The sequence below is a fragment of the Ceratotherium simum genome, chromosome 31 (assembly GCF_057802395.1).
Source record: "Ceratotherium simum simum isolate JZ-2026a chromosome 31, ASM5780239v1, whole genome shotgun sequence".
In the NCBI taxonomy this organism is placed as follows: Eukaryota; Metazoa; Chordata; class Mammalia; order Perissodactyla; family Rhinocerotidae; genus Ceratotherium; species Ceratotherium simum.
In genome coordinates, this window is record NC_141930.1 from 21,423,366 (window position 1) to 21,450,725 (window position 27,360).

The 27,360-nt window shown below is 36.5% G+C and overlaps 1 protein-coding gene across 1 annotated transcript in view; it reads left to right on the forward strand.

The window, feature by feature from the left end:
- The window catches only part of CYP7B1 (cytochrome P450 family 7 subfamily B member 1), a 173,808-nt gene that overhangs the window by 126,544 nt on the left and 19,904 nt on the right, over nucleotides 1-27,360 (forward strand). Inside the window, exons 2-4 of the mRNA XM_004435764.3 lie at nucleotides 13,793-13,929; nucleotides 21,711-22,298; nucleotides 22,761-22,967. Of these exons, the coding sequence (XP_004435821.1) occupies nucleotides 13,793-13,929; nucleotides 21,711-22,298; nucleotides 22,761-22,967 (932 nt within the window). The remainder of the gene's footprint in view (nucleotides 1-13,792; nucleotides 13,930-21,710; nucleotides 22,299-22,760; nucleotides 22,968-27,360) is intronic.

A 27,360-nucleotide genomic window follows, 5' to 3' on the forward strand; every position in this document is an offset into this window, starting at 1 on the left:
ATGTTTTATTGACGTTGGTATCATTTTGTCCAAATCCTAGTTTAAAATATGGATACATTGGTGTGCGCGCGCGCGCACACACACACACACACACACACACACACACACACACTTCCTCTAATGAAAAAGAGGTATATATCAGTTCTCGCTGCCAGTTCTCCCTAATCCTCCCAGCCCGTGAAACAAGTTAATATCACTTGTGGGAGTGTTGGAGTAATTTTGTGAAATAATAAACTCTCTTACTCCACACTAGAACTTTAACTGATAACTTGGATAACTACAGAACCCATCATCTTTGCCTCTTTTCTGACTTCTAATGCCAACCTTCCATTTTGTGATAATGTCTTCTATCTATTCTCACCTCCGTAAATAGAAATGAGCTCTAAAATTGTTTATCTACAAACGTTATTCCAAATGACTTTGGCAGTAATCTCTAAAAAATTATAATTAACATGAATTCAAAATTGGTTAATGTTAACTCTTTATAGGAAATGTATTTAGATATATTTGTATACTATGTTCCATTACCAAAGTCCCTAAAGCAAAATTAAAATTCATAAAAAGATATAGCCTCATCCATTTAGCTAGCAAAGAGAGGTAGCTTGTTAAAATGACTAGGTCCCCTTCCAATCACGATATGGTGAAATCCACCAGCCCCACTGACACAAGACACACACACAGCCATGTTTTCAAATGTGAAAGAAAGTTCAGGAACTTAAAACATCAAGGAAGGCTTCCATCATGAAAAAGAGAATCCATAATAAAGAAACAGAAAAAAAAAAAAAGAGACGTGGAAGAAACAGACAATTCGGGGACAGAAAAAAAAATCCCTCTAAACTATATTTAATAGTCTTAGAGAGATAAGAGAGGAATTTGCACTCATAGAACAAGAATGGAATGCAATTTGTATAAGGTATAATCAGAGAGCACAGAAGAACTCCTGGAAACTAGAAATCTAAGAGTAGAAATAAAATAATCTGTGAAAGGGATAAAATCAAGCAAGTCTCTTCTTAAATAGAGCAAAAGAAAATTTGATGGAGAATAGGAGAGGAGCTATATGAAAATTACAGGACCATATGTCCGACCATATTGAGAGAGATTTTAGAGAGTACTGAAAGAGATTGATAAGACTTAGTGATGGGTCCATAGAAAACAAGGCAAACACAAAAACAAAGCAACTGAACACTGCCTAAATAATGATGATGGTATAAACACTGAAAATTGATTTCACAAAATAAGTGGGAGGGTGCACAAAGAGGAAGTAGCATGAGCAAGGAACATGCAAGAATTCTGTTTAAAATATGTAAAAGGTATCTTTAATAGAACTTTAGAATTTGCAAACCTTAGTGATTTCTGTATATGAATATGGTGCCATGTCTTTTGTATCCCACATTCTAATATTAATCATGATCGATTTCCTGAAGTAGTCATTGACTCCTTTTATGCAGTGACTTAAAATCACCATCCAAAATTAGGAACCAATCTTTGGAGAAGAATGGTTCTTTTCCCTTTCAAAAAGCGCTCTACCGCATGGCAAGATCAAGACGTTGCTTTTCCCAGTGCCATGTGCTGTGTTACAAATGTAAAGATACAGTTTATTCAATATTAAAATATGGTTATGAGTTATTGCATTATGAAGCAGATGTAACATATGGTCCTCAGGCTTTTCATTAATTTCCCACTTCAGCAAACCAGAAAACCCTTGAATTGCCTTTCCTATGGTTCTGATCAGCTGTGCTTGATTATTTTAGGGTTGGCCTTCAGAATTTGGAACTTTGTTTCTTCATTGGCTTGGGTTGATGAAATGTCATTTGATAACTTGACTATACATTTATATATTGTTGGCATTGAGCTCTATATTGTCATTACCAAGGCTTTCTGGGCTTGTCCTCTTGTTATAATTTAGTTTTCACAAAACCGTGGGTTCTGATTTTTGATTAAACATTTCAAAATCAAATGATTTAATGAAATGTAAGAAATGATGAGTTAATGGAATTGATATCTCTGGATATCATGGAGTCCAATCAAATCCCATCTGTAAAGTAAATTAGCAACTGATCATCTCAGAAATTACAAATTCAGTTGTATGGTTTTCTATTTTAATTAAGGAGTTGAAATAACTTTCAATTATGAATTGATTTCCCTCTTTTAGAATTGTCTAGGCCGTTTAAACATTCTTGACTGGCTCTCTCCTAAGATCCAGTGCTCTTCTGAGGCAGTTTTGTTCTTTGATTGTGTTTGCTCAGAGAATACGAAGCCTGAAAAGTTATGGTTTCTTTTAAAGTAGGAAGGTGAATTCTGGTGCCCCATCCCCACACTAGCAGATCATAGATGGCAGCCCTAAACTAAAATCTAAATTAAGCAAATAAAGGAAGTATGCAAGCAAACGAAAAAAAAATCTTAAAAATTGATACTCTATTGAAAACTCTTAGGAAAGAGAAATCAGGAGAATGCCATGATTAGATTTGTGTTTTAGATGATCTCAGGTAGCAATGTGAAGATAATAACAATAATAATAATCATAGCAGCTAACATTTTGAGTGCTTACCGTGTGCAAGTCATTGCCTTCAGTTCTTTACATGCATCAACTTATTTAATTTTCACATGGGGAAGTACAGTAGTATATCCATTTTACAGATGAGGAAGCTGAGGCAAGGATAGGTTGAGTGAATTGGCCAAAATCACCAAGCTGGTGGTAGTTGAGAGAATCTGGGATCTGAGCCTCACAGTGTGGCAAGATTAATCAAGAGGCTATTGCAACGATGCACATAAGAACAAATGAAGGCTTGACTTATACTCTACCAAGCCAGGGTCAAGTTCATAGAGAAGCAGTACTCCAGTGCTGTGGTCATTGTGGGGCCTGCTTGAGACTCAATTAAGGTTTAAATGATAGTTTTTTAAAAATATGCCATGACGTTATTTCCATAGTGCCAACCTGGACATCCCTCCCAACTGAAAAAAATAAAAGCTCCATCATAGACTTCTCTGAGTGAAATCCTACATGGATATTGTTTGGCTTCTTACCCAAAGAAGCATTTACAAATCACTCACTTGATCAAGGCATTAGTATAAATCTGCTAATGGAATCGAGTTTACAAGGCACATTCTCCAGACAAAGCTTTGTTCAGATCACGCAATTGCATACATGAACTGCCAGCTAAAGATTCAACTGAAATATGGCTTAAAGAGTTATGCTTTAGGGTGTGAAGATATATTTAGTCATGTTCATATTGGGTTTGCTCTGATTCCATGCAAGTAATGAAGAAATTTGCGACCATTCAGTATTGCTTGCTTTTACATTGCCATTACATTTAATACTTTGATCAAAAGTGCTTGAACTATGATATCTTTGCTACTGGGAAATTAAATCAAGTTATAGGTCAACTGCCATCCCGATAGAGCCAAAACATTTCAAAGGTAAAGACCTTGTTTATGACTCACAATGTTAACAGACCTTTCTAGAGTGGTTCAAAAGTTACTAAAAAGCAGAGAGTTGAATCATTGATAGACTGAAAAGTGGCGTTTTTATCCAGGGATTTTCATTTATTCTTTGTGAGGCAGAGGTTGTGTGACCACCAGACGCCAATCACACAGCACCAGTGGATTTGCAAGATTACAGGATGGCGGAAAAATGAAGGTTAAGCACAGGGTACAATAGAGATTACTTATGGTAATGAATTGTGTAATTTTTCTAGACAGAGTTGGATTAATGTTCATCCCGAAAAGAGATTACAGTGGGTCTGATTCTTGTGGTAAACAAATATTAAGCAGATCATTTATGGTCAACATATGAGTCGAGTGTCCTCAAGAATATATGATTTATCATATACAGGGGAAAGCAATTAACCTGTTCCCTAACTGTACACATGAGATGCACTGGGGTTTTGTGAGGGCGTGGGGACAGTGTGCTCTGTGCTACAAGGCTTCTTCCTCGCAGTGGAGCCTTGAAGAGACAGTCAGGGACCCCAGTTATCACAGTCCAGCAGCTGTACCTCCAGTTATGAAGAGCACTCCTCCTCCTTGTGGCTGTTACAGAAACCAACTCTGCCTGCCTCGTTAGCATGTCACCTGGACCCTGGTGGAAGTAACAGAGTATCCCGGGTGGTACCATGTGTCCGTACTTTGTACAGCTGCAGAGTCTGACCCCCCCCAGTGGCGCTCTTCATTTTCAGAGTGTGGGTGGGGTGGGTTCTGCTTGTCCTTATGGCGAATCTCAGCTCTGTCTCCACTCACCCGCCTTAGGAATGTCGCACTCATTTTTAGAATCAGCCTTTGATTCATTTGTAGAGTGTATTTTTTGCCATCAACTACTTTTCGGAAGACAGTGCCTTCTGTACATGGCTTTCATTTTAACACTAAAATAGCATTTTTAAAAATTTTCAAAAACAACAATGCACCAAGAAGGGCACATCACTTCTGTGAGATGCCTTCCAAAAATGTTATAACCTCAATCTAATCGTGAGAAAACATCAGACAACCCAAATTGAAGGATGTTCTACAAAATACATGACAAGTATTCTTCAAAAACAGAATGTTCGTGTCACGCAAATTAGAAGATACCAACAGCCAAATCCCTGTAATCTCAACACCCGGAAATAATGACCATTAACATCTTAAAGTATACCAGTCCTTTCTCTTCCCATTGATATACCCTTGTTTTTTAAAAAAATAATATATTTTGTGTGTGTATGAGGATGATCAGCCCTGAGCTAACATCCGTTGCCAATCCTCCTCTTTTTGCTGAGGAAGACTGGCCCTGGGCTAACATCGGTGCCCATCTTCCTCCGCTTTATATGGGACGCTGCCACAGCATGGCCTGACAAGCAGTGCCTCAGTGCATGCCCGGGATCCGAAGCCGGGCTGCCAGCAGCGGAGCACGCGCACTTAACCACTACACCACGGGCCCGGCCCCTAGAAAAATAATATTATGCTGTTGTGCCTGTGGTTACTTAACTGCTTTATTTACTTAAAGGTATACCGTGAACAAATTTCTCTGACAAGTAAATATTGATGGACTCTGTGAGGTGAGTGTCATTCAGCACCCCATGGTGTCTCTGTCTGTGGATGAGGACTCAGGGCGGACAATCTTCACAGCCTTCACATTGTATCATTGCTTCTCCCCACCCGTCTTCACACTGTGGAGCCCGTGGACACCATCAACTCAGTCCACGGGGGTCCTTGTAGTCAGGGGTGGCTCTGTGTAAGAGTTTAGTTCCTCATTTCATGAGACCACTCATCCCTGGAACTTGCATGAGTTTCTCTAAAGTGCTTCTCTTGCTGGAATTGAGGATGAGAAATTTCTTGAGAAAGTTTTCACACTCTGGACAAGTAGAAGGGAATATGGTATATTCCACTCAGTACCCGTTCCCCCTGCTCCTTTAAGTTCTGTCCATCTAAAGGCAGGGATATGTTGACCAGCATGTAAAAGATGACTCTCAGGCTCCACACGTCCATGGTGACTTTTGGCCCTGGAAAGAGTTCCGGGGCAGCATAAGGGGGCTACCACACAAGGTATCCAACTTATTGCCGAAGGTGAGTTCATCGCTGAAGCCAAAGTCTGCAACTTTGATGTTCAAGTCTGCATCCGACAACAGATTTTCTGCCTTTAGGTATATGGACAATACACTTGCAGTACTACACAGGGGTTACTCTCTGCTAGAATTCGCCTGGGGCCTCTTTCATGCTGCCATGATCCACTAGGCAATTGAACACCTCTCCCTAAACAACTGGCAACTACTGATCTTTTAACAATAGTTTTGCCTTTTCCAAAATGTCACGTAGTTGTAATCATACAGTATGTAGCCTTTTCAGATTGGCTGCTTTCGCTTAGCAGTATGTAGTTAAGGTTCCTCCAAGTCTATTTGTGGCATGTTAGCTCATTTCTTTTTATAGTTAAATAATATTCCACTATATGGATTTACCACAGTTTGTTTATCCATTCACCAGTTGAAGGACATCTTGATGGTTCCTAAGTTCTGGCAATTATGAATGAATCTGCTGTAAATGTTTGTGTGCAGGTTTTTGTGTAGACACAAATTTTCAACTCATTTGGGTAAATACCAAGGATCACAATTGCTGGGTCATATAGTGAGAGCATGTTTAGTTTTGCGGGAAGCTGCCTAACTGTCTTCCAAAGTAGCTGTGCCATGTTGCATTCCCACCAGCAGTGAGAGTTCCTGTTGCTCCACATCCTTGCTAGGATTTCAGGCTGTCAGTGTTTTGAGTTTAGCCATTCTCATAGGTGTGTAGTGGTATCTCGTTTTAATTTGCAATTCCCTGATGACATGTGACGTGGAGCACCTTTTTGTATGCTTGTTTGCCATCTGTATATCTTCCTTAGTAAGGTGTCTGTTCAAATCTTTGGCCTATTTTTAATTTTTTTTCTTATTGTTGACTTTTAAGAGTTATTTTTATATGGTGGATACCAGTCCTTTATCAGATGTGTGTTTTGCAAAGATTTTTCTCCTAGTCTGCAGCTTTGACTTTCATTCTCTTAACAGTGTATTTTGCAGAGCAGAATTTTTTAATTTTAATGAATTTTTTTTCTTTCATGGATTGTAGTTTTGATGTTTTATCTAAATTGTCATCACCAACTCCGTAGAATTTTTCCTATGTTATCTGGTAGGAGTTTTATAGTTTTGCATTTTACAATTAGGTCTCTGATCCATTTTGAGTTAATTTTTGTGAAAAGTATAAGAACTGTGTCTAGATTCATATTTTTGCAAGTAGATGTTCAGTTGTTCTAGCACTATTTGTTGAAAAGATTATCCTTTCTCCAATGAAAAGATCTTTTGCTCCTTTGTCAAAGATCAATTGACTATATTTGTGTAGGTCTATTTCTGGGCTCTCTCTTCTGTACCATTGATCTATTTTGTCTATTCTTTCACCAATACCACACTGTCTTAATTACTGTAGCTTTAATAGTAAATCTTGAAGTCAGGTAGTGTCAACTTCCCATTTTGTTCTTCCCCTTCAATATTATGTTGACTATTCTGGGTCTTTTCCCTTTTCATATAAACTTTACAATCAGTGTGTCAATGTCCACAAAATAACTTTCTGGGGTTTTGATTGGGATTGCATTGAATCTATAGATCAAGTTGAGAAGAACTGACATCTTGACAATATTGAATCCTCCTATCCATGTACATGGACTATCTCTCCATTTATTTAGATCATCTTTGATTTCTTCATCACAGTTTTCTAGTCTTCCTCATATAGATTTTGTACATATTTTGTTAGATTTATACCTATTTCGTTTTTATGGGTGCCAATATAAATGGTATTATGTTTTTTATTTCAGATTCCACTCCTTCATTGCTGGCATATAGAAAAGTGATTTACTTTTGTGTGTTAACCTTGTATCTTGATACTTTGCTATAATCGCTTATTAGTTCCAGAAGGGTTTTTTTGTTGTTGTTGATTCTTTGAGATTTTCTATATGGACAATCATGTCATCTGCAAAAAAAGACTGTTTTAATTCTTCCTTCTCAATCTGTCTACTTTTTATTTCCTTTTCTTGTCTTATTGCATTAGCTAGGACTTCCAGTACAATGTGAATAGGACTCGTGAGAGGGGCATCTTTGCCTTTTTCCAAATCTTAGGAGGAAAGTTTCTAGTTTCTCACTATTAAATGTGATGTTAGCTGTAGGGATTTTTATAGATGTTCTTTATCAAGTTGAGAAAGTTCTTCTCTATTCCTAGTTTGCTGAGAGTTTTATCATGAATAGATATTGGATTTTGTCAAAGTTTTTTCTGTATCTATTTATATGATCAGATGACTTTTCTTTATTCCTTTGAGGTAATGGATTACATTAATTACATTAATTGATTTTCAAATGTTGAGCCAGCCTTGCATACCTAGAATAAACTCCACTTGTTCATCATATTATTCTTTCTATACATTGTTGGATTCAATTTACTATTATTTTGTTGAAGAGTTTTACATCTATGTTTATGAGAGATATTGATCCATAATTTTCCTTTCTTGTGATGTCTGTCTGGTTGTGGTATTAGGGTAATAATGAGTTAGGAAGTGTTCCCTCTGCTTCTATTTTCTGGACTAGATTGTAGAGAATTGGTATCATTTCTTCCTTAAGCATTTGATAAAAATCACCCATGATATCATCTGGACCTGGCACCTTCTGCTTTGGAAGATTATAAATTATTGATTCAGTTTCTTTGGTAGATACATACATACTCAGATGATCCATTTCTCCTTGTGTGAGCACTGTGAAAGTCTTCATAAGGCTAGGCCCCTAGGAGTTTTTATGTCACCAATTAGACCTTGCTTAGTCTCTAGCAATTAGTCAATTATCCTTTAAGAGTGCCTACACCTAACGGCTCCAGCAGCAGCTTCTGCTCCCAGTAAGCTATGATTCTCTGTATTCACCTGTCTCTCTAGCTTTCAGGGCAGCAATTTACCTTGTGACATCAGTTCTCTGACGAATCCAAGAACAGTTGTTGATTTGCAGTTTGTTCAGCTTTTTTCTTGTGGTGAAGATGGGAGTGATGTCTTCCAAGCTCCTTACATGCCAGACCAGAAACTGAAAGTCCTGGATGAAATTTTGTCAGTTTTTTTTTTCCTTAGTTTTCCTAAATGGCTGATAATTGATTAATAATTAATTAATCACAAATTAGAATGATAAAATCAGATACTGTCTGTAAACATATCTAGATTTGTATTTTCTTTCTCAAACAATAGACATTTATTGAAGATTTGTGATTTGCAAGGTGCCAAAGTAGGGCTTATCAAGTCAAAGAGCTATAGAGAAACAGAACTTGACTGGAATCCTTTCTATCCCTCACCTATCTCAGATAGCAGCTCTTCAGCTAACCCAGGTTCTCCAATTGCTGAGTCACTATAGCCTTGGACGTCCAAGTACTTTTATTTATACAAATACTTTCAATAAACATGTCTGAAATTTCTATCCCACATGGGATGGGAAGTCCAAGGTCCCCTTTCAATACCCACATGATTCTTTATGAAGCTAAGGAGCTGGTGTTCTCAGGTTCCCAGTCTCCCCTCTATGTTTTGCCCATTACACATGCAGTCCTTGATCCTTTTACTTCACTCCATAAAGTTCCTCAGCTAGACACTGCCCTAATCCCTCTACTTTTTCAACTACCACTGACATAAGCTTGTGTGGTGTATATAATATACTTTTACTGAATGTTTTGAGGTGAAAAAGGCCATGTGGCTCCAAGGCCAGCAAACAACTTCTGAGAATTGAAGATTGGTCATGTCTGGGGGCCGGCCTAGTGGCGTAGTGGTTAAATAACTTTGCATGCTCTGCTTCGGTGGCCCGGGGTTCACAGGTTCAGATCCTGGACACACACCTGCACACTGCTTATCAAGCTATGCTGTGGCAGGTGTCCCACGTATAAAGTAGAGGAAGATGGGCACGGGTGTTAGCCCAGGGCCAATCTTCCTCAGCGAAAAGAGGAGGATTGACAACAGATGTCAGCTCAGGGCTAATCCTTCTCACAAAAAAAAAAACAAAAAAAAAACTGATCATGTCTGTTCCTATAGGCAACCCACACCCATCGTGCCGTTAGTCCCGTCACTGCCCTTGTCACAGAGTCGCAACTTACCATGATGCAACCTCACTATTTTGTTCCCTATTCTTCCACTTTCTCTCTTCGTTTCTTTTGTTCATTAATCCCAAACCCCCAAATTCCTGTTTGCAGTTTGTGCAGGGAGGTTTCATTATCTCTTATACCAGGCCATGCCCAGAGAACCTCATCATAACCAAAAATACCCATTGAAGCTGTTCTTCTACATAAAGATAGTTCTTTCCCTGCGAAGATCAGCTCTTTGCATAGCATCTTTTTGCCTGCTCACCTGAAGTTATCAAGTCCATATGTATCTGAGCATTTAACAACTTCATTTAGCCAATAATTCAAAGGATGGAGAGGTCCTTTCTTCAAATCTGAGCAACTCCATGAAAGGTATAGATAAGCAGGGAGGGTTGACAAGTGAAACTGTTCAGGCAGAGAATGGGTGAGCAAAACCACTTACATGCAACTGCTTATGGTATGTGAGTAACAGTGAAAATTAATCCTGCTCTGTGTACCAGCTACTTTCTAATGCTCTACCTCAACCTGGTTGGTCAACCTCTAAGGTTGATATTATTATTCTCATTCTCACGTGAAGAAACTGAGCATCTACATAGCTAGTGTACTGGATTTTAAATTTCGTAGTATGAGTCAGATGTGCAGAAATGTAATTTTATTTCTCTATAACTGAACTCAAATTTCTCATAAGCCCCTATTTCTGCTGAGGGCAGAAAACACTCAATATTCCCAGTGGAAAATAATTTAGTAACTTCTGATTTAAAACTTAATCTCTTTTGTATAAATGTTAAATGAGATTTAGGATTCTCCCTTCTCCTTCCTTCGTATTGCTCTGGTGAGTCCTGTTGTGCAAATGTTCATGCTGGTCATCTTTGGCTTTCTGGGGTTGCCTCCTGGCTAGAGCTTTGTGCGTGGTCCCTCCCGTTTGCATCCACTACTGAAGTGCCCTCAGTGGGTTGTAACTCCCACCTAGTTTCCCAGCAAAGTAATGCATGTGGTTCTGTGCTTCCTTGGCCCCACCTGGGCTCTCACTGAGGCTGCTAGTATGCCATGACTCAGCCGTGTCCTCCACCCACTCCTCCTCTTTTGGGATCTCCCATCCATAGCCCTGCAGTAAGGTCCCCTCTCCCCATATCCTGAAGAGCATATTGATTCTCAACTCTCAAGAGTTGTGGGAACATTTTTAGTTATTCTCGTGCGGCCATTAGAGCCAAGGAAGAACGGAAGAATAGAGAATGATTCAAGAATACAGTTTGAAGAATCACTCCGAGGCAAATTACATTTTCCAATTAAGTAGCTTCCAAAGTAAGTTAAGGAAAGGTAAAAGAGAACAGCTTCAAAAGTTCCACACTCAATAAGAAAGTTTGTTCAAAAGGTCAGATACTGCAATGCACATCAGTTGTGTAGTTTCTGTAATTTTAACCACATACAGAAGAAAATATTTACTAAATAGGAAAAATAAAAAACTATTAAGGCACTGCTACAGATATTAGGTGACCTGATACAAGTATATTATGTCTTTAAACACTTTTAATCAACACATAATTTTATTTTCTCTGAATTGATGTACACGTATAAAGGTTGCTCACCACTTACTTAGGAGGTTGTTACAATAATTTGGACTCCTAGCCTAGCATGATCACAGGAAAAATAGAAAAGAAGAAATTAACTTGACAAGTATAGATCTCCGTGGAAAGTGCTGAACTTTAAATGTCTAGGGGAACAATGTGTGACAGGTCACTAGCCAAATTTTTTACCCATTTATTTAACTAAAGGTGTAGCTTAATGATGAACTTCAAATATCATTAGAAACCAAGTATTCTATATTGGTCCACTCTTTTAAATTTTATATGCTTCTTTTGAACCAAAGAAAAATGTCTTAAATGTCTTTTTTATTTTATAGCTATTTTATGTATTTAGATTCTTCTCCACTATTTGCTTTCAGATAAATTTGGACCATATTTGACACTTTGCATAAACTTCAAGATGTGTTCTTGTCGTCTTTTAAATAGTAAAAAGGATATTTGAGGAAGTGCATATTGTTTGAGTGAGAATAAGAGGGGGTATGGATCATAGTTTTTTGGTTTTTTTCTTTTAAGTTATCTAGCGTTGCTTCAGGACCTGTTCTTTTTAAGCTTTGGAACTTGGCCATCCCCAACAAGCATTAAGCATCCTATCCCCTCACTGAGCAGTGGGCAGTGGTATTTCCTTTTCAAAGTCACAGGGCGTGAGAGAGACAAATAGCATTATTTGCACTGTGTCAGGTGTCAGCAGGCCTTTCTGGATCATTATGGTGATATCTTTCCTCCCTAAATAATTTTTACAAATATCCTGATGAAGACAGATTTCTGTTACCTGTCTTCGATGGGTCATAAGTTGAACTAGCACTATATTTTTTTCTGAAAATATGCATAGTTGTCACATGGTGTTTAATAGTTTTAAGCTTATTGCTGCCAAAATGAGCACAACTGTAAGAAATGAGGACCCTCTCATCTTTATAACAATAAAATGGCATCTTAAGGTGTTTACCTAACTCTGAAGGGGAAGTTAATATTCCCAGTGGATTTCTAATCTCCAGCTTACCCCCACCCCCTGCTGTGGAAACTCTGTGAAGGATGACAGCTTTTGACCAAATGACAGCATAGAGGATGAAATTAGTTGCATTAAATTAGAATATGACAAAAAGTCTTTCAAAATCTTTGTCACAATGCAATGTTCAAGCAACAGTGAACAAAACAGAGTAAAAGTAGACCAAGGAAGAGAGTGAATATTTTGAAAGGAAATTTCGTGAACTAGATCACTTGCCAATTTTGAGAGTCATTGCTTAGTAGAACTCGGGCTACAGCAGTTTCTAACTTGGGGATCCTACTCCACAGTCATATGTATGGTCTCTTCTTGTTTAATCTTTGGATATAAAATTGACCATTACAATATTTTCTTGGTACACTTTTATATTCCTCAAAAAAGCAAGTCTCCATTGCTAAAGGTTGCATTCAAGAAAATAATGGGGAAAAGCCTGAAGAATAAGATGCACATTTCTATGCTGTTTCCTGTCTTCCTATTTCTAAGTATAAGTGGTTAAACAACAGCATGCTAATTTACAATACACTGTAAATTAGTATAAAGGTAAATTGTCTTCTAAAAACAGAAAGCAAAGTTTTGATACCTATTTCCTTTATTTATATCACATCTCGGATTTATTTTGTTTGGTTTGTCCTTTTCCCCTGACGGATCCGATGTTTATTTTTTAAGTTTAATTCTGCCACTTTGGGTTGTGGGAAAAGAAAAGCTTCTGATAGGGTTAATCTAGCTACATAAAAGTCCATGCTGAGAATAATCATAATCTTGGTCTTTGATTAGATCTGAGCTAGTAATATCTTGTGATTAATCAAAATGGGTTGCATTGCATGTAGTATAAGTCATCTTCACAGATGGGATAGAGAATCATCAGAGTTCTCTTGAATATTTGTTTTAATCCTTTCTAGGATAAAATGGCTTTGGATTTTTTAATTTTTTTTACTTTAAATCAGAGTTCACCAAATAGATGACTAGGAAGAAATTTTGAAGTCCAGTTTTGCTAGGATTAGAGGTCAAAAAAGAAGAAACTTGTTTTTTAATTCATAGTGTTTCGGTATTTCCTTGAATATGCTTCATCTGTTAAAAATTGCCTTGTAAAATTTAGCAAATATTCCTGTTCGTTTGTAGTTTTAATAAAAAGCTTCATAAAAGAATATATCAAAATATACTTCATGGAAATAATGTTGAGGTTTTAATTGTTCTCTATAGCATAAAAGATTCTTCAAGATTATTGTCTCTCTTCCAGTTATGTAATTCCAGTCTAAGTGACATCTGATAACAAAGAGCTTCACTTTGGCAACTAAACTACCTGACATCTAACACCCCGAGCGCAGCAAGAGCTCTCACACAAGATGTTTACTGAATGCATCTGTCATTTCAGCCAGCCATGTGGGCCTCATAAGACAAAATTTCTTTAAAAAGTTGATCTCCAAAAGCTGTGAATTGAACTGTCTACCCCAGAGCCACACATAGTGGAGGCTCAATAAATACATGTGTGTAATTATATAAGAATCATTGAATAAGAGAATTCAAAGAAGCAGTGCAATTCATCCAATCCACTTCTAGACTAGATTAATAACCCACACACATTAAAATAAGAATTATTTATTTTTTATTTTTCTTCCTTTTTTTTTCCTTATAGGAGACCTGGTGAGCCTCCATTGATAAAAGGCTGGCTTCCTTACCTTGGAGAGTCCCTGAAATTACAAAAAGATGCATTAGGTTTCTTGAAAACTCTTCAAAAGCAACATGGTGACATTTTCACCATTCTCCTTGCGGGTAAGCAGCACTTCTATAAGTACCTTACATATGCCATAATTTCTTATTTATTCTTTAATGTCATATTTTTCTCTAAGCAAAATATTGCATAATTTTATATTTTTTTTATTTGTAGAGCTAATACAAAAGGAAGCTATATTTTTGAGTATAGCAGTCCTCACATTAAAAAACAAATTACAGTCATGCATCGCTTAATAACAAGGATATGTTCTGAGAAATGAGTTGTTAGGTGATTTTGTCATTGTATGAACATCATAGTGTGTACTTAAAGAAACCTAGATGGTATAGCCTACTACACACCTAGGCTATATGATACCAATCTTATGGAACCACCATCATATATGTGGTCTGTTGTTGACCCAAACATCATTATGAAGCGAATGATAGTACAGAACTCTATGGTTTGGTTTGGTTTGATTTGCTTTTAAGAATAGTTAAAAAAAAAAATAGAATGTATTAATGGACTTTATTTTGTAGAGCAGTTTTAGGTTTACAGATAATTGATCAGATAGTACAGACGGTACTATCTGTAGTACTATATATATACCCTCTTTCCCCTGATCATAGTTTCTCCTATTATTAACATCTTATATTACTGTGGTACATTTATTACAACTGATGAGCCAATGTTGATACATTATTAAAAGTCTGTAGTTTACATTAGAGTCCACTCTTTGTGTTGTACAGTCATTTGGGTTTTGACAAATGTATAATGTCATGTATCCACCATTGCAGTATCATACAGAATAGTTTCACTGCCCTAAAATTCCCGTGTTCCGCATACTCATTCCTCTTCCCCTTCCCCTGAGCCCCTAGCAACCACTGATTTAGAATGTATTTTTAATTTAAAAATGTTTGTTATGCTTCTAACTTCAATAAAATGTTTACGAAACAAGAAAAAAAAGAAACACAGCAATATTACTACATATCCCAACATTATAGGGCTGAGTAGAGAAGCCGAAATGTTCTTAGCTCATCCTCCTTTAAGCCCATGCTATCCAGCTATATCAGCTATCTATTGCTGCATAAAAAACCTCCCCCAAATTTAATGCCTTAAAACAACAACTGATCTTGCCTGGGTAACTTGTGTGGCTTGAGTCATCAGGCTGCTTGGCTGGGGCAAGACAGTCCAAGATGGCCTCCATACATGGCTGGCTGGGCCTCCTTCACCACATGATGTTTCATCCTCAAGAAGACGTCCTTACATGGTAGCTAGTGTTTCAAGAGGGTGAGAGGAAATGCTGCAAGGCCTCTAGAGGCCCAGGCTCAGATATTACAAAACCTCAATTTTAGCACATTCTATTAGTCAGAGCAAGTCACAGCCTGCCTCAGATTCAAGAGCAGGGAAATAGAGTCCACGTCTTCCTGGATGGGGTGGCAAAGTCACATTGCAAAGGAGCACATGTAGAGAGAGAGAAGGAATTTATCGTAGTCATCTTTGCACACAGTCTTCTGCATCAGCTTATCACCTGGGCTAAGTATTCCTTCTCTTCTCTTTTGTCTGTCCTGTGGATATCCCGGAAGGCTGATCTCTATAGACTAGATTATACATACCCCTTTGCCCTCTGACTTCTGGTTGGGTGTGCTGGTGGGAGGGCAGGAAAAGGCTATGTTCCAGCTCCCCATCTCTCACTGCGCTCTGATAACACAGGTCACTCTCCTTCCTTAGAAAACTGAAGACATCAGATATGATCTCACTCAGATCCCCACAAATCGACCGAATGTACCCATGTCTCATAACTGTCCTTACCACCTTTTCTTCAATTTCAAAGAATGTTCAAGATACCCATTTACATGTCCCCATGACCCTCACTTCCTTCCTCCTCTGGGCTGGCATTTCATTTTTTATTCCTCTCACACATATGTCTTCATTTTTTTCTTGGGTCCTTACCCTTAGCTTATAATCATGCTTAAGATTCTCCTATATTCTCCTTATAGTTATTTTTCACTTTTTTTTTCTCTTTTACATCCAGATTTTTCAAGAGTTACCTACATTTGCTGCCACTAGTTGCTTGTCTCCTAGAGACCTCCTGACCGTAACCAGCCTTCTGCTTTGCTGAGGTCGTTAATGGGCCCTCACCTGACTAGACCTATCTAGCTGGTTTGACAGTGCTGATCCCTCATTCCTTCTAGAAACACTCTATTCCTTCACTCTCTTGACACTGACTCTTAGTATTCATTATCTGGGTCATCTTTACACATGCCTCTTTCTTTGCTAAACCCCCTCTATCTTCCTCTATCCAGCCCTGGAATTTTATGTTCTATTCCTAAAAAGTTCAGCTAATTTCTTCATACTGTAATTACTTTGAAGTGACGTTTTGTACATAGAGCAACTTCATTTCAGTACTACCATTTTAATGTAATTGGGAGAAAAAAATGATTCAAGTGGATGAAATGTCAGCGTGGTTGAGTTCTCCCATGAACAGGCAGTATTCATTTCACTGCAACTTACTCCTTTGCCTGGCAGCTGATAAGTCTCCTTCGACAGTAATTGTATACACTCTGATTTCAGAAAAATTGCAATAAAAAAATCATACATCTTAAAAATAGAGAAATTGTAGTATATAATGTAATCTTCACAAGGCTCCCCAAAATCTGGGCTCCACTTGCCTCTCCAGCCTTGTCTCTTGCTACTGCTCGCCTTGTGTTTAATGTACCATTAATGCACTAAGTTGTTTGAAATTTCCCCCTCACACACCATGCCCTGTTGTGCCTCTGTGTTTTCTCTCCCTGTTCTTTCTGCCAGAATGCTGTTCTCTTTTTGAGTCATCCTCAAAAGATGTCTGACATGGACTCATCTTTTGAGGCCATAGTCACATATCCCTTCCTCCCAAAAGCCTTCACTGATCGTTTCCCCTCCCCTGTTAGGTTCAATGCCTCTTCTCCAGGCTCCAATTACTCCCAGTATCACAGCATTTAATAAATTGTGAATTTCTTGCTAATTCAGTTGTCTATTTCCCTTCATTATTCTCTAGCCCTTCTATTGCCAGCATTTAGTCCAGAGCTCAGCACTGATTGAGTCACAATAAATATTTCATGAGGAAAATCCCAAAACCTTAGAGCTAATAAAATACTTACTGTAATACAAATAAAGGCCATAGCTGGTGCTTCTATTCTAAGTGAGCTTTTGGCTTCATAATACAAAACTATGTTCTTCACTTTAAAAAAAAGTCACTCTTACTTTAAAAAATTAAACCTTATGTTGTAATGAGTAGATTGAACACATTATTGAAATTTTCAGTTTTCCTTGTTGATACATTATACAAAAATAACCTAAAATGATTAAGCAGAAACTTGTGGCAGATTTGAATAATTTTATTCACTTTTCAAAAAACAACCAATTTCTGCTGACACTTGATATCTTAATCTCAGATACTGAGAAGCTTGCTGGATTTCTAATGTCTAAATAATTTGACCGTAGTTGTGTTTTTGAACCCAACAATAGACAACCACCGTTGAATATGTACCACTACTTCCCTTTGGCTTCTTACTAGAGTTTGAATAAATTCCTGTCAAGAAGTCTTGTTAATGTATGTGGTTCTAATGATCAGTTTGCAAAATAGCTCATTTGGAAAATGTGAAATGAGGAACAGAGTCTTCCACCCTTGTCCCATAATGTGATTTCAGTGAGTGTATGTTCTTGGATGATGAGCAAATGATTGTCATCCCAAAAAGTCGCAAGGGACATGGATGTCATCTTAATAAAGAAATTAAAAGGTACATCTTTTCATGAGAAACCACATAAATTCATGACCTGTCGCAGAAAATAGTTCTCTAATTGGTTTTGTGTGGTGGTGCAGCGGAATCATTTTCCCTAGATGTCACCCCAGTGAAGCACCACTGCACATCATTGTCACCAGCTAGTGAAATCTCCCTAATAAGAGGGGGAGTATGGAATGTGGTCAACCCCATAAAGTAAGAGTTGGTTCATATTCCACTCTTCCAACTAATATTTCTGGCTTGAGATTTAAAAATTCTGTTGAAGAACCAGCTAAACATGGAGATTAAAAGCTTATAATTACGGAAAATTTTTTTTAAATTCAAATTTATCTCATATTCCTTGAGTGGGCATTTGTATTCCAAACAGTTGTTCTGAATTCCCCTGGGTGTGTCTCTCTACAGCACCAAATATCTGAAATGAAAACATCAAAATTCAATTTATAATGATCCGGATGTAAAACTTCTTGTGTATAAGATATCAGGGTGAATGACCTATTAGGTCAGTTTTTTTTTTTTAACATTTACTGACATACTTTGCATGATGTAGCTTCACCTTCCTAAAAGAAGTAATGTTGAAGGAAGTGAAAAGGCGGCTGAGTTAGTAAAGGATCATGTGCAGGTTGTACAGTAATGCTAAAGTTAATATCTTAAGGCCTAGTCAGCTCCCAAAAAGAGAAGAGAATGAAATTATTGGCAAAGGAGACATTAAAAATTTTGATCCAATTTCAAATTTACTGTTTAAAACGATGATTTTATATATGTATACACGTATATTGTTTTTGCAGAAGTGAGCCCCATTTTGAAATTTATATTTTAGACAAATGCAAACTCTGAAATTCTTTAAATCAATATTTTGTATCAATTGCTGACAGCATTCTTCTCTCTTTTGAAAATATGCCAAAGGATATTGTTTCTACCTTGTGATCTTTGTGAACTAGGCAACTTGCCCATTGACACTTGGCATTCGTTTACATAAAATCAAACTGGAGCAAAAGTTAATTTTACTCCAAGAATACATGGCTTTCAGAATAACTTTTCAGATTTCCTTTGTTAAGAAATTTAAATTCATTTTATGAATGTATATGTGTTTTCCTAACTGTCTGATTAAAGATTACAAAGAAACTCTGGTTTTGCATCTCACATTAGCAGATGGTGGACAGATGGTTTAAATTAATATTAATTTTGGAAAACTTAGCCTAAATTGTTTATACTGAAGATTAAAAGTTGGAAAGCCAGCTAACATCTCCAGGGTTATTAGTACTTCCAAACCCACTTGAAAAGTAAAATCCAGAAAATCAAAATATCTACTTTTAAAGCAATCCACATCTTACACAGAGAGATAGTATGTAAAACACAATGCCTCGATGTTGAAGAAAATTAAAATAAGAACGAGAAAGAGAAAATACAGATCCTGCAGTGTAAAGAGCCTTGAAAAGAGTGAGAATTTTATCTACAAACAAATTGCTTTAAACAAAGCAGTAATGATTTAAAAGAACTTATATGCAACAATTGCTTATTTAAAATATATATATATTAATAATTAGTTGCTAACCAGAACCAATTTTTCCACATTTAGCTTTTATTCCTTTTCTTTGAAATCAATCTCATTGTTTCTTCCCATAGCCTCACCCTCAAGAAGAGATGGAGAAAGACAGGGAGAGGGAGTATGTGTGTATTTGTGATGAATTGTAGACTAAAACTCTAACGTGCATGCAGCCTCTACTTCAGTGGGCCAATGGCCATAGCTCATGCTGTCATGGCTGAGTATAGTTTTGTCTTTCCACTTAGATTTTGATGAATGTAGAAAATGGGTAGAAAAAAATACAAAATATTCTCTAAAAATTGTTTTACAAACTGAGCCTTTTATACATTCTCTGAATTTTAGTGATTAATTTAAAATAACCCTAAAGGTATTCAGCAAAATCCTTTTATTTAGTGAAAGGAGAACAGTATGAATCACCACCTGTGAAAATACACAGCTTTGCCTAAAATTATATCTTTTGGAAAATAAGAGAATTGACTCGTTTTTTCAATTATTTGTCAGGCAGATGCTGGCAATTTTATTTAATTAAGCTGCTATGGCAAAGCAGGTGTCACAAAATATGCCCAAATCCAGTTGAGTCCTTTTTGCTCTCCCTAAGGAAAAAAAAAATCCAGTTTACTTTGTAGATGCAGCTTTGGGATCTGACCAGAATGAGTATCCACTTCCAGCTTTACCCTCGTTCCTAGATTGGCCCACCTTATTAAATAAATCAAGGAGAAATAGAGTGAATAAAATTCAAGCCACATGATTTATTTCTAGAAAAAAATCATAGCACATATATATTTATGTATATTAAAAACTTGTTATGTTTTAAAATTATAAAACCAAAAAGCATTTATCCTGTTTCTAGGATTAAGTTGAAAATTATTCAAAATATTCAAAAAATTGAATTCAAAGAGTAATTCAAAAAATTATCCTAAATCTTGTACCAAATTGAATTTAATTTGTGATGCTAAGTTACCGGAAATAACATGTGAGAAGTTCATCTAAGAAAGCTACACACATACATACATACACACACACACAGAGAAGAATGATGAGGTGAGGAGGAAAGTGTAGATGATCCTATAAACTTTAATGTCTAATTATTTATTGTTTTCTAGAAGACAATAAATAGGTGTTAAAATTTGTAGGATCATCTAAACTTCATGTGTATTCTTGAAAAGGAAAGGCTTATTAGATGTTATTATTGAGTACTATCTGCGTAATACTTCTAGTTAGAAGTCTTAAAACAGCACTCCTGTGAGCAGAAATCAGTACGGTGTAAAGAAGAGAACAGGGCACAGGGAGTGACTTCTTGTCAAGGCTCTGGCACTAAAAATGGCAGCACGACCTTGGCCCTTAACCTCTCCTGATTTTCTTCAGCTTTCTCAACGATAAATGCTGGTGAGGGGTGGGGCTAGAAACTCTCCAAAGTCTGCCAGTTTTGAGAGACAGACCATAGTATGACTGTGTTCCTCAGTGTGCCTTTTTATAAGAATCACTTGAGGCCCTTGTCAAAAATAGAGACTTTAGGTCCCACCTATGAATCAGAATCAGGCAAGAATCTGTACTTTTAACCAGCATCCTAAGTCTTTTAATCAGGTAAGGTTGGACAACACTGATATATGAAAAGACCAGATGTCACCACCCCAAAGTACTCTTGCTGATAACTCCAGGCCGACTGAAGCAGATTCCACTTTCTGCTTCACTTCCATTGTGTTCACATCTCTTCTTTATCACTATCCATAATGATACGATTTCTTTACATCTTTATATCTCAAGAGCAAAAATCTCCGACCAAGTATCTGGATCTCAATAAATTTTAAATAAATGCATGAATGAATGGGTGAATGCATGAATGGAATTGGAATTGGAATCCTGTTTCAGTCACAAATCAGTATGTGACCTTGGACATGTTACTAAATCTCCCTGAGCGCTATTTTCTCGTCTATGAAAATGAAAATGCTGGCATTTGTGATTTGCTGTTAGTTAGACATTCATTTGTGAGTACCTGCTTCATACCACATCTTCATTTATTTGAATTAAAATTATTGTATCCAACCAAAGCTAAGATGATACCAAGTATGAAAAAGCTCTTTACGAAGTATAAATAATCAGTAATGTAATGGCATCTTACCAATTTGATTTGTCTGTTTTCTGTTTATATTGTTGAGGGAAAATATGAGAATTGTTTAAGTCAAAAGATTCTAAGAACGTTTAAAGAATAATTTAAATATTTGGGTACTTAGTTAAAATAAAGATTCGAAAAGTAAATTATGTTTTTAAAAGTTCTTAAGAATTTCAAAATATTTAACTTCAAACTTCTAGAGTTTTTCCCATTGTCTTCCATTTTAAAAGGAAACAGGTAGTGGACCTGTGAATAAAATGGATTTTTATTAAACTTTGCACCTTTCTAGATATTAGTTATTAAAGTCTTTCTAATTTTGATTAAAATACTTTCAAATTTCAGGGATTTTTTTGTTTTGTTTTGTTTTTTGCTACCAAATGAGCTCATATTCTCATTTATTTCTTTTAGGAAAGTACATAACATTTATCCTGGACCCTTTCCAGTTCCAGTCAGTGATGAAAAATCAGAAATTAAGCTTTCGAGTGTTTAGTAATAAAATATCAGTGAAAGTATTTTCCATAAAAAAGTTGATAACCAATGATGACCTGAACAACGAGCTTCACGTCTGCTATCAACTTTTAAGAGGGAAATCTTTGGACGTACTCATGGAAAACATGGTGCAGAATATAAAGCAAGTTTTTGAATCCCAACTATTAAAAACTACAAATTGGGACATGGCACACCTGTTGACATTCTGCAGCTCACTAATATTTGAGATCACATTTACAACCATACATGGAAAACTTCTTGCTGGCGATAGGAAAAAATATATTACTGAGCTAAGAGAAGATTTGTTAAAATTTGATGATAAATTCCCATATTTAGCATCAGACATACCCATTGAACTTCTAGGAAACGTCAAGTCTATTCGAAAGAAACTTATAAAACTCTTGACGTCAGAAAACTTAGCTAAGATACGAGGATGGTCAGAAGTTGTTCAAATGAGGCAAGATATCCTGGAGAAATACTATATGCCCAAGGACTTTGAAATAGGAGGTAAGAAACTTCTGAATGATTACTTGTCTAAAATAAAATAATTTACAGTAGACCTTTGAAATAAAAAGACAAAATGGCGACCTTGAAAATTTTTATGCTCTTTCTAATTGGCTAATGATAAAATGTTTTACTCTGAAACAACCCTCTGTGATAATTGATTTTTTTTTTTTCTTTTGCTGAGGTGGTAAAACAAGATACTTAATGGTGATAATGAGACAGAGTATAACTAAGCTGCATTTACTCCTCTTATCTCTTCCCCCACCTCCCCGCCCCCCCCACACACATTACATTTTAAACTATTCTCATTAAGCAGAAAATTAGACTTCAGAAGCCTATTGGTCCTCATTAGCATGCACTGATCCTTGGCTGGGTCTGTGTCCTAACATCTTTTAATTAGCACACTGCAAATCTAATCAGTGTAATAAACGCTATTAATCTTCCTTTTCACTTATTTTCTCCCAGCACATCATTTAGGCTTTCTCTGGGCCTCTGTGACAAACACTATTCCAACTATGTTCTGGGCGATGTATTACCTTCTACGGCACCCAGAAGCTATGGCAATGCTGCGTGACGAAATTGACCATTTGCTGCAGTCAACAGGTCAAAAGAAGGGGTTTGGATTTTCCATCCACCTCACCAGAGAACAATTGGACAGCCTGGTCTACCTAGGTAATTTATTTTTATCTATTATGAAGAAAAGAAGGTACCTCTCTTCGAACTCAGTTTATCACTCAAAGCTGTTTACCAAGAGGTGGAGGACACAGCTGCCTAATTGACATAATAACACCCATTTACATCAATTATAAATTATGTAGTTTATAGCTGTAGATACTCTCATTGCATGTAAACATTAAGGCCTAGGTAATTAACTATGCAAGGTATGCAAAAGGCTAAACCAAAGCTTTGCAATTATTTGAGAAAAAGTTTATGCCTATTAAGTCATTTGATTCTGAGCATCTGTTGGTGTGTTAATGCTTTCCAAACACTGTTGCACTATCTTGACAAGAAAGGTATTTGGGGATTGAAAAAGAAAATATTTCAGAAAGACAACTTGTAAGCAAAATGTATATTTATTCTTCCCTAAAATGGTGTCTATATTTTTAGGCAGAGATTAGGATGTTTTATACAGCTTGGAGTGTATGATTCTCAAAAACATAGTAAAAGTGATTTCCACTGGAAGTTCATGATTTAAACACACTCGGAAAAAATATAAGGAAGGAAAAAAGGAAGGGAGGGAGGGAAAAGAAAAGAAAAGCAACAACTACAAATTACTCTATGTGAAATATCTATATTTTATAAAATATTCACTGACTCATGAGCTATGCATGGTCACTATTTCAAATATATTTGAGGTCAGGAGTGACTAAGTCGTTTTTCTATTTCTACATATGCCAGTGACATGAGCTTTTGATGACAGTAGATTGCATTCTCCTTTACTAGTTTTGATAAAACCACTATCATTATGTGAATGAACTTTAATTCCCAAAGTTAAATTCCATATCAATGAGCTATTCTCTATTCCTTCTGTATTGACATTTCATCCTGTGCTATCCTTTATTATACAATATTCCAAGTCCCTTTGGACAAATGTGGGAGTAAGTCTTTATATATCTCTGTTGCTTCACTCCTTTGACAAGGTAGGCAAGTATTTTAGCCCATGTTGGCCTCCATTTTTTATCTTTTAAATATGTTCCAGGTTCTGTGATGGGAACTTCTGGGAGCAAAGGCCCTACAGGTCTTGATCAGTGTTGACCACCAGCTGTCGTTAAGAAGAATGGCCCAAGTGTTCTGGAGACTGTTCCCACTGGTTAGGATAAGACCCATCAGAGGCACTAGCAAGAAGCTTGCCTGGTACTGTCAGTTGACTAGCTTGTTCAGTCAATTAGGAAAAATGTGTCACCTTGTAGTTTGCTGTTTTTAGCATACATTTTGAAAGTAATTTTATATTTTCTCGGAGAAAGAAAATAATCCCAACATTATTAAAATACAAATATTATTTTATTTTTCTTTTCAGAATTATTAGGGGACGAATGCCCAAAAGCTGCATAAAGTGCTAGGTAGTGGCCTTCACATGGATACACAGTATTTTGTGGGTAGAAGATTTATGGTTTCTATGAAGATCAAGGTTGAATTTCCAATATATTCAAGTAATTTCAATTGCATTTTATGAATCAGATGATGTATACCAAGAAGTAAAGCAAATTAACTTCAAGGAATGTGTATTTGTATTCTATACACAGTTATTACTCTTAAAAATTTAGTGAAATTCACCAACTCTCTTTTTACTCTCAACTTCTCGTTATTGAAAGAAAAAGTCATCTTAAAATTGTGGTATTGAAGCAGAGAAGTTTGAATTTATTTGATCGGAAGAAATGGCAAGTTCCAGAACTATAATGTGAGTCCATTTAAGTCCATAGCTAGCAGTTTCATCCTGGGAGCCCTCTTGAATTTACAGTCCTCTTACCACCAAGTGAACAACAACCATCCCAAGTGAGTGTAGATCCACCTGGATAAAGGCAGTGCCTTCAGCAACCTAGAACTTAGACCTCTGTTCATCACGACCTCGGTTACCAGCAGAGGCCACTGTTGTTCATTACGAGAACTTAATCTTCTAGAAAATAGTGTGCATTTTTTCTTTCACGAGATAGACAGTTTTATGCAGATTGAAGCAAATTTTTATATGAACCAGTTGCATAATAGATAACCTCTGAATCTAGTTATAGCTCAATCATCAGTATTTCTCTGTATCAAAAGAGTATGAACTATATGGACAAAGGCGAGATTTATAGAATGAAACAGTGTACCTCATGGTATGAGTGTATGTGCTTCCCCTTCTCATCTCCTTAAGGAAAGAGTTTTATGTATTCTAAGTACAATTTCTTTAAAAAAAGATGTCTTGAATTTTTATTATAAGAAAGAAGATCACAAGGATGAAATGAATGCTGCATTTTTTTTTTTTAACCAGGGAGGAGAATTTTGATAGTCTAGCAAAGGGAAAGGAGATTTTTTTTAACAGAGATTTTACATGTCAGCATACATTGATTATAAAGCGAAGTTGAAAAGGAAAGTTAGAATGACATAGAAATTGGAGTCTTATTCCTGACCAAAAATGATTTCTCTTGTTTGGAATGATCATAAATACAGAGCCCAATGGGGCACAGGTTTATCGTGATGCGAATCATTGTGCGTATATTATTGATGTTCGTAGCTCAGTGCCGTAGGCTTCTCATGTATCAAATTTCCTTTGGCATCAATATACATTTAATGTCAGCAAAAGTTAAAATGTGTAACATAGATTGTGCTTTTAAATATCAAGCCTGTTTAAGTAATTCAAAGCAATTATCTATTGTAAGAGGTGGTGATGGATTTATGCTTTTTTCCAATGCTCTTGAGAATCTTTCTTTAAAACCATTCTACTTTTGTCTTTTAGATAAAGAAAAATGCAACTTTATATTTTTATATATTTATGTAACTTATTATAAAGATTCTGCCGATCATGACCTCACTAAAATTTCATATCTATTAATGTTTAGTAAAGGTCTCTACAATTAAATTTAAATATAAACTTAAAATAAGTTAGTAAATACAAAGAGGTTCAGATGACTCGGGGCCTAAATCTCAACAGGAGGAGTTGCTGACGGAACAGAAGTTTGAGATACTCTGCTAGAAAAGTAAGAATTTTTCAGTTTTCCCAGAAAGAAAACCCTGGGGTGGAGGTAGGATTTAGAACTAGAGGTTTCCAACACAGGCAAAAGAAAAGGAGACAAGATTCTGAAAGAAGATAAGAAAAAAGATAATGCAAGAAGAGGAAGCTCGCAAAGTTGAAATTCTGATAAATGGATAGAAAACAATTTCACTGAGTCCTACTTCCTACTTCAGGTTTTACCTAAGTAATGTATATAAATAACTTAAAAAGTATGAATTCAGTAAATGTTATGTGTTGTTGTCACCAAAAAGATATTTAACCTCAATGCCCTCCCTACAATATTTATATTGTTGGCTTCATTTTCAATTAGTTGTGGACCAAGCTGGTATCAAATTCAAGTCTACTTTATGCCACACGAGTCACTCTCTGCGTGTCACATGTGAAGAGACCAGACGTACTCTAAGTAAAGCAAGTGGATTATGACTCCTGAAAGGCTCAGGTGAATTGCAGGAGCCTGATTCTGTTCAGTTACATATCCTGAAAATGAGGAGAGTTGCAGATGTGGTCCAAGTAGGGATAATGGAATAAAAGGAGGTGCTGCAAAACCAGAGCTTGGCAAAATCTGTAATACTTTTCTAAAAGGAGGAGATTGTATATTATAATAACTCGAATTATGAGCTTGCAGTGTTTCTCCAGCAAAATTCTGTAAGATTCCTCAGCCCACTGTTTGTGAGTAATTAGGGGAGGGGGAAAGAAACAGAGAGGAATGATCAGTTGGAAAAAATAAAAATTCTTTACTAACAAATAATAATGATTATTAGACATAGTCCATGTGAAATATATTAATGATTTCAATATTTCAAAGCAATTTTATGGACTTATATTGTTTAATGTGATCTTCACCAAGATACTGGCGACTGGGGCAGCTATAACTTTGTCATTATTTTTACATACGAGAAAATTCTCAGGGTGCTAAACAACTTGCCTAAGGTCGTGGAGGTAAAGGAGAGAGGCAGGACTTTAACCTGAGTTTTCTGGCCCCACCGGTGCTTTTCCCCTCAGACCTGTCTGATACCAGAATCCTTGGAGTCCTTTTTCATTGTCCCAACTGACAGGGGAGAGGAATTCTGTATCTCAGTTCATCAAAGCCAGCTATCATATGCACACGGATGAGATCAGACAATGTGGGCCAGAGGATGATGGAGTTAACTGTATTTTTAATTTCAGGATGAAGGATCATGAATGACAATATTAATAATTATTATTTTACTATGTGGCAGGCACTGTGATAACTGCTTTATGCATGTTATTTAATCCTCAAGTATTATCATCTTCATTTAATTATTGGGTAACAAGGTTCAGAGAGATTAGTTAACCAATCCAAATCATACAACTAGATAGTGGCAGAGCCAGAAA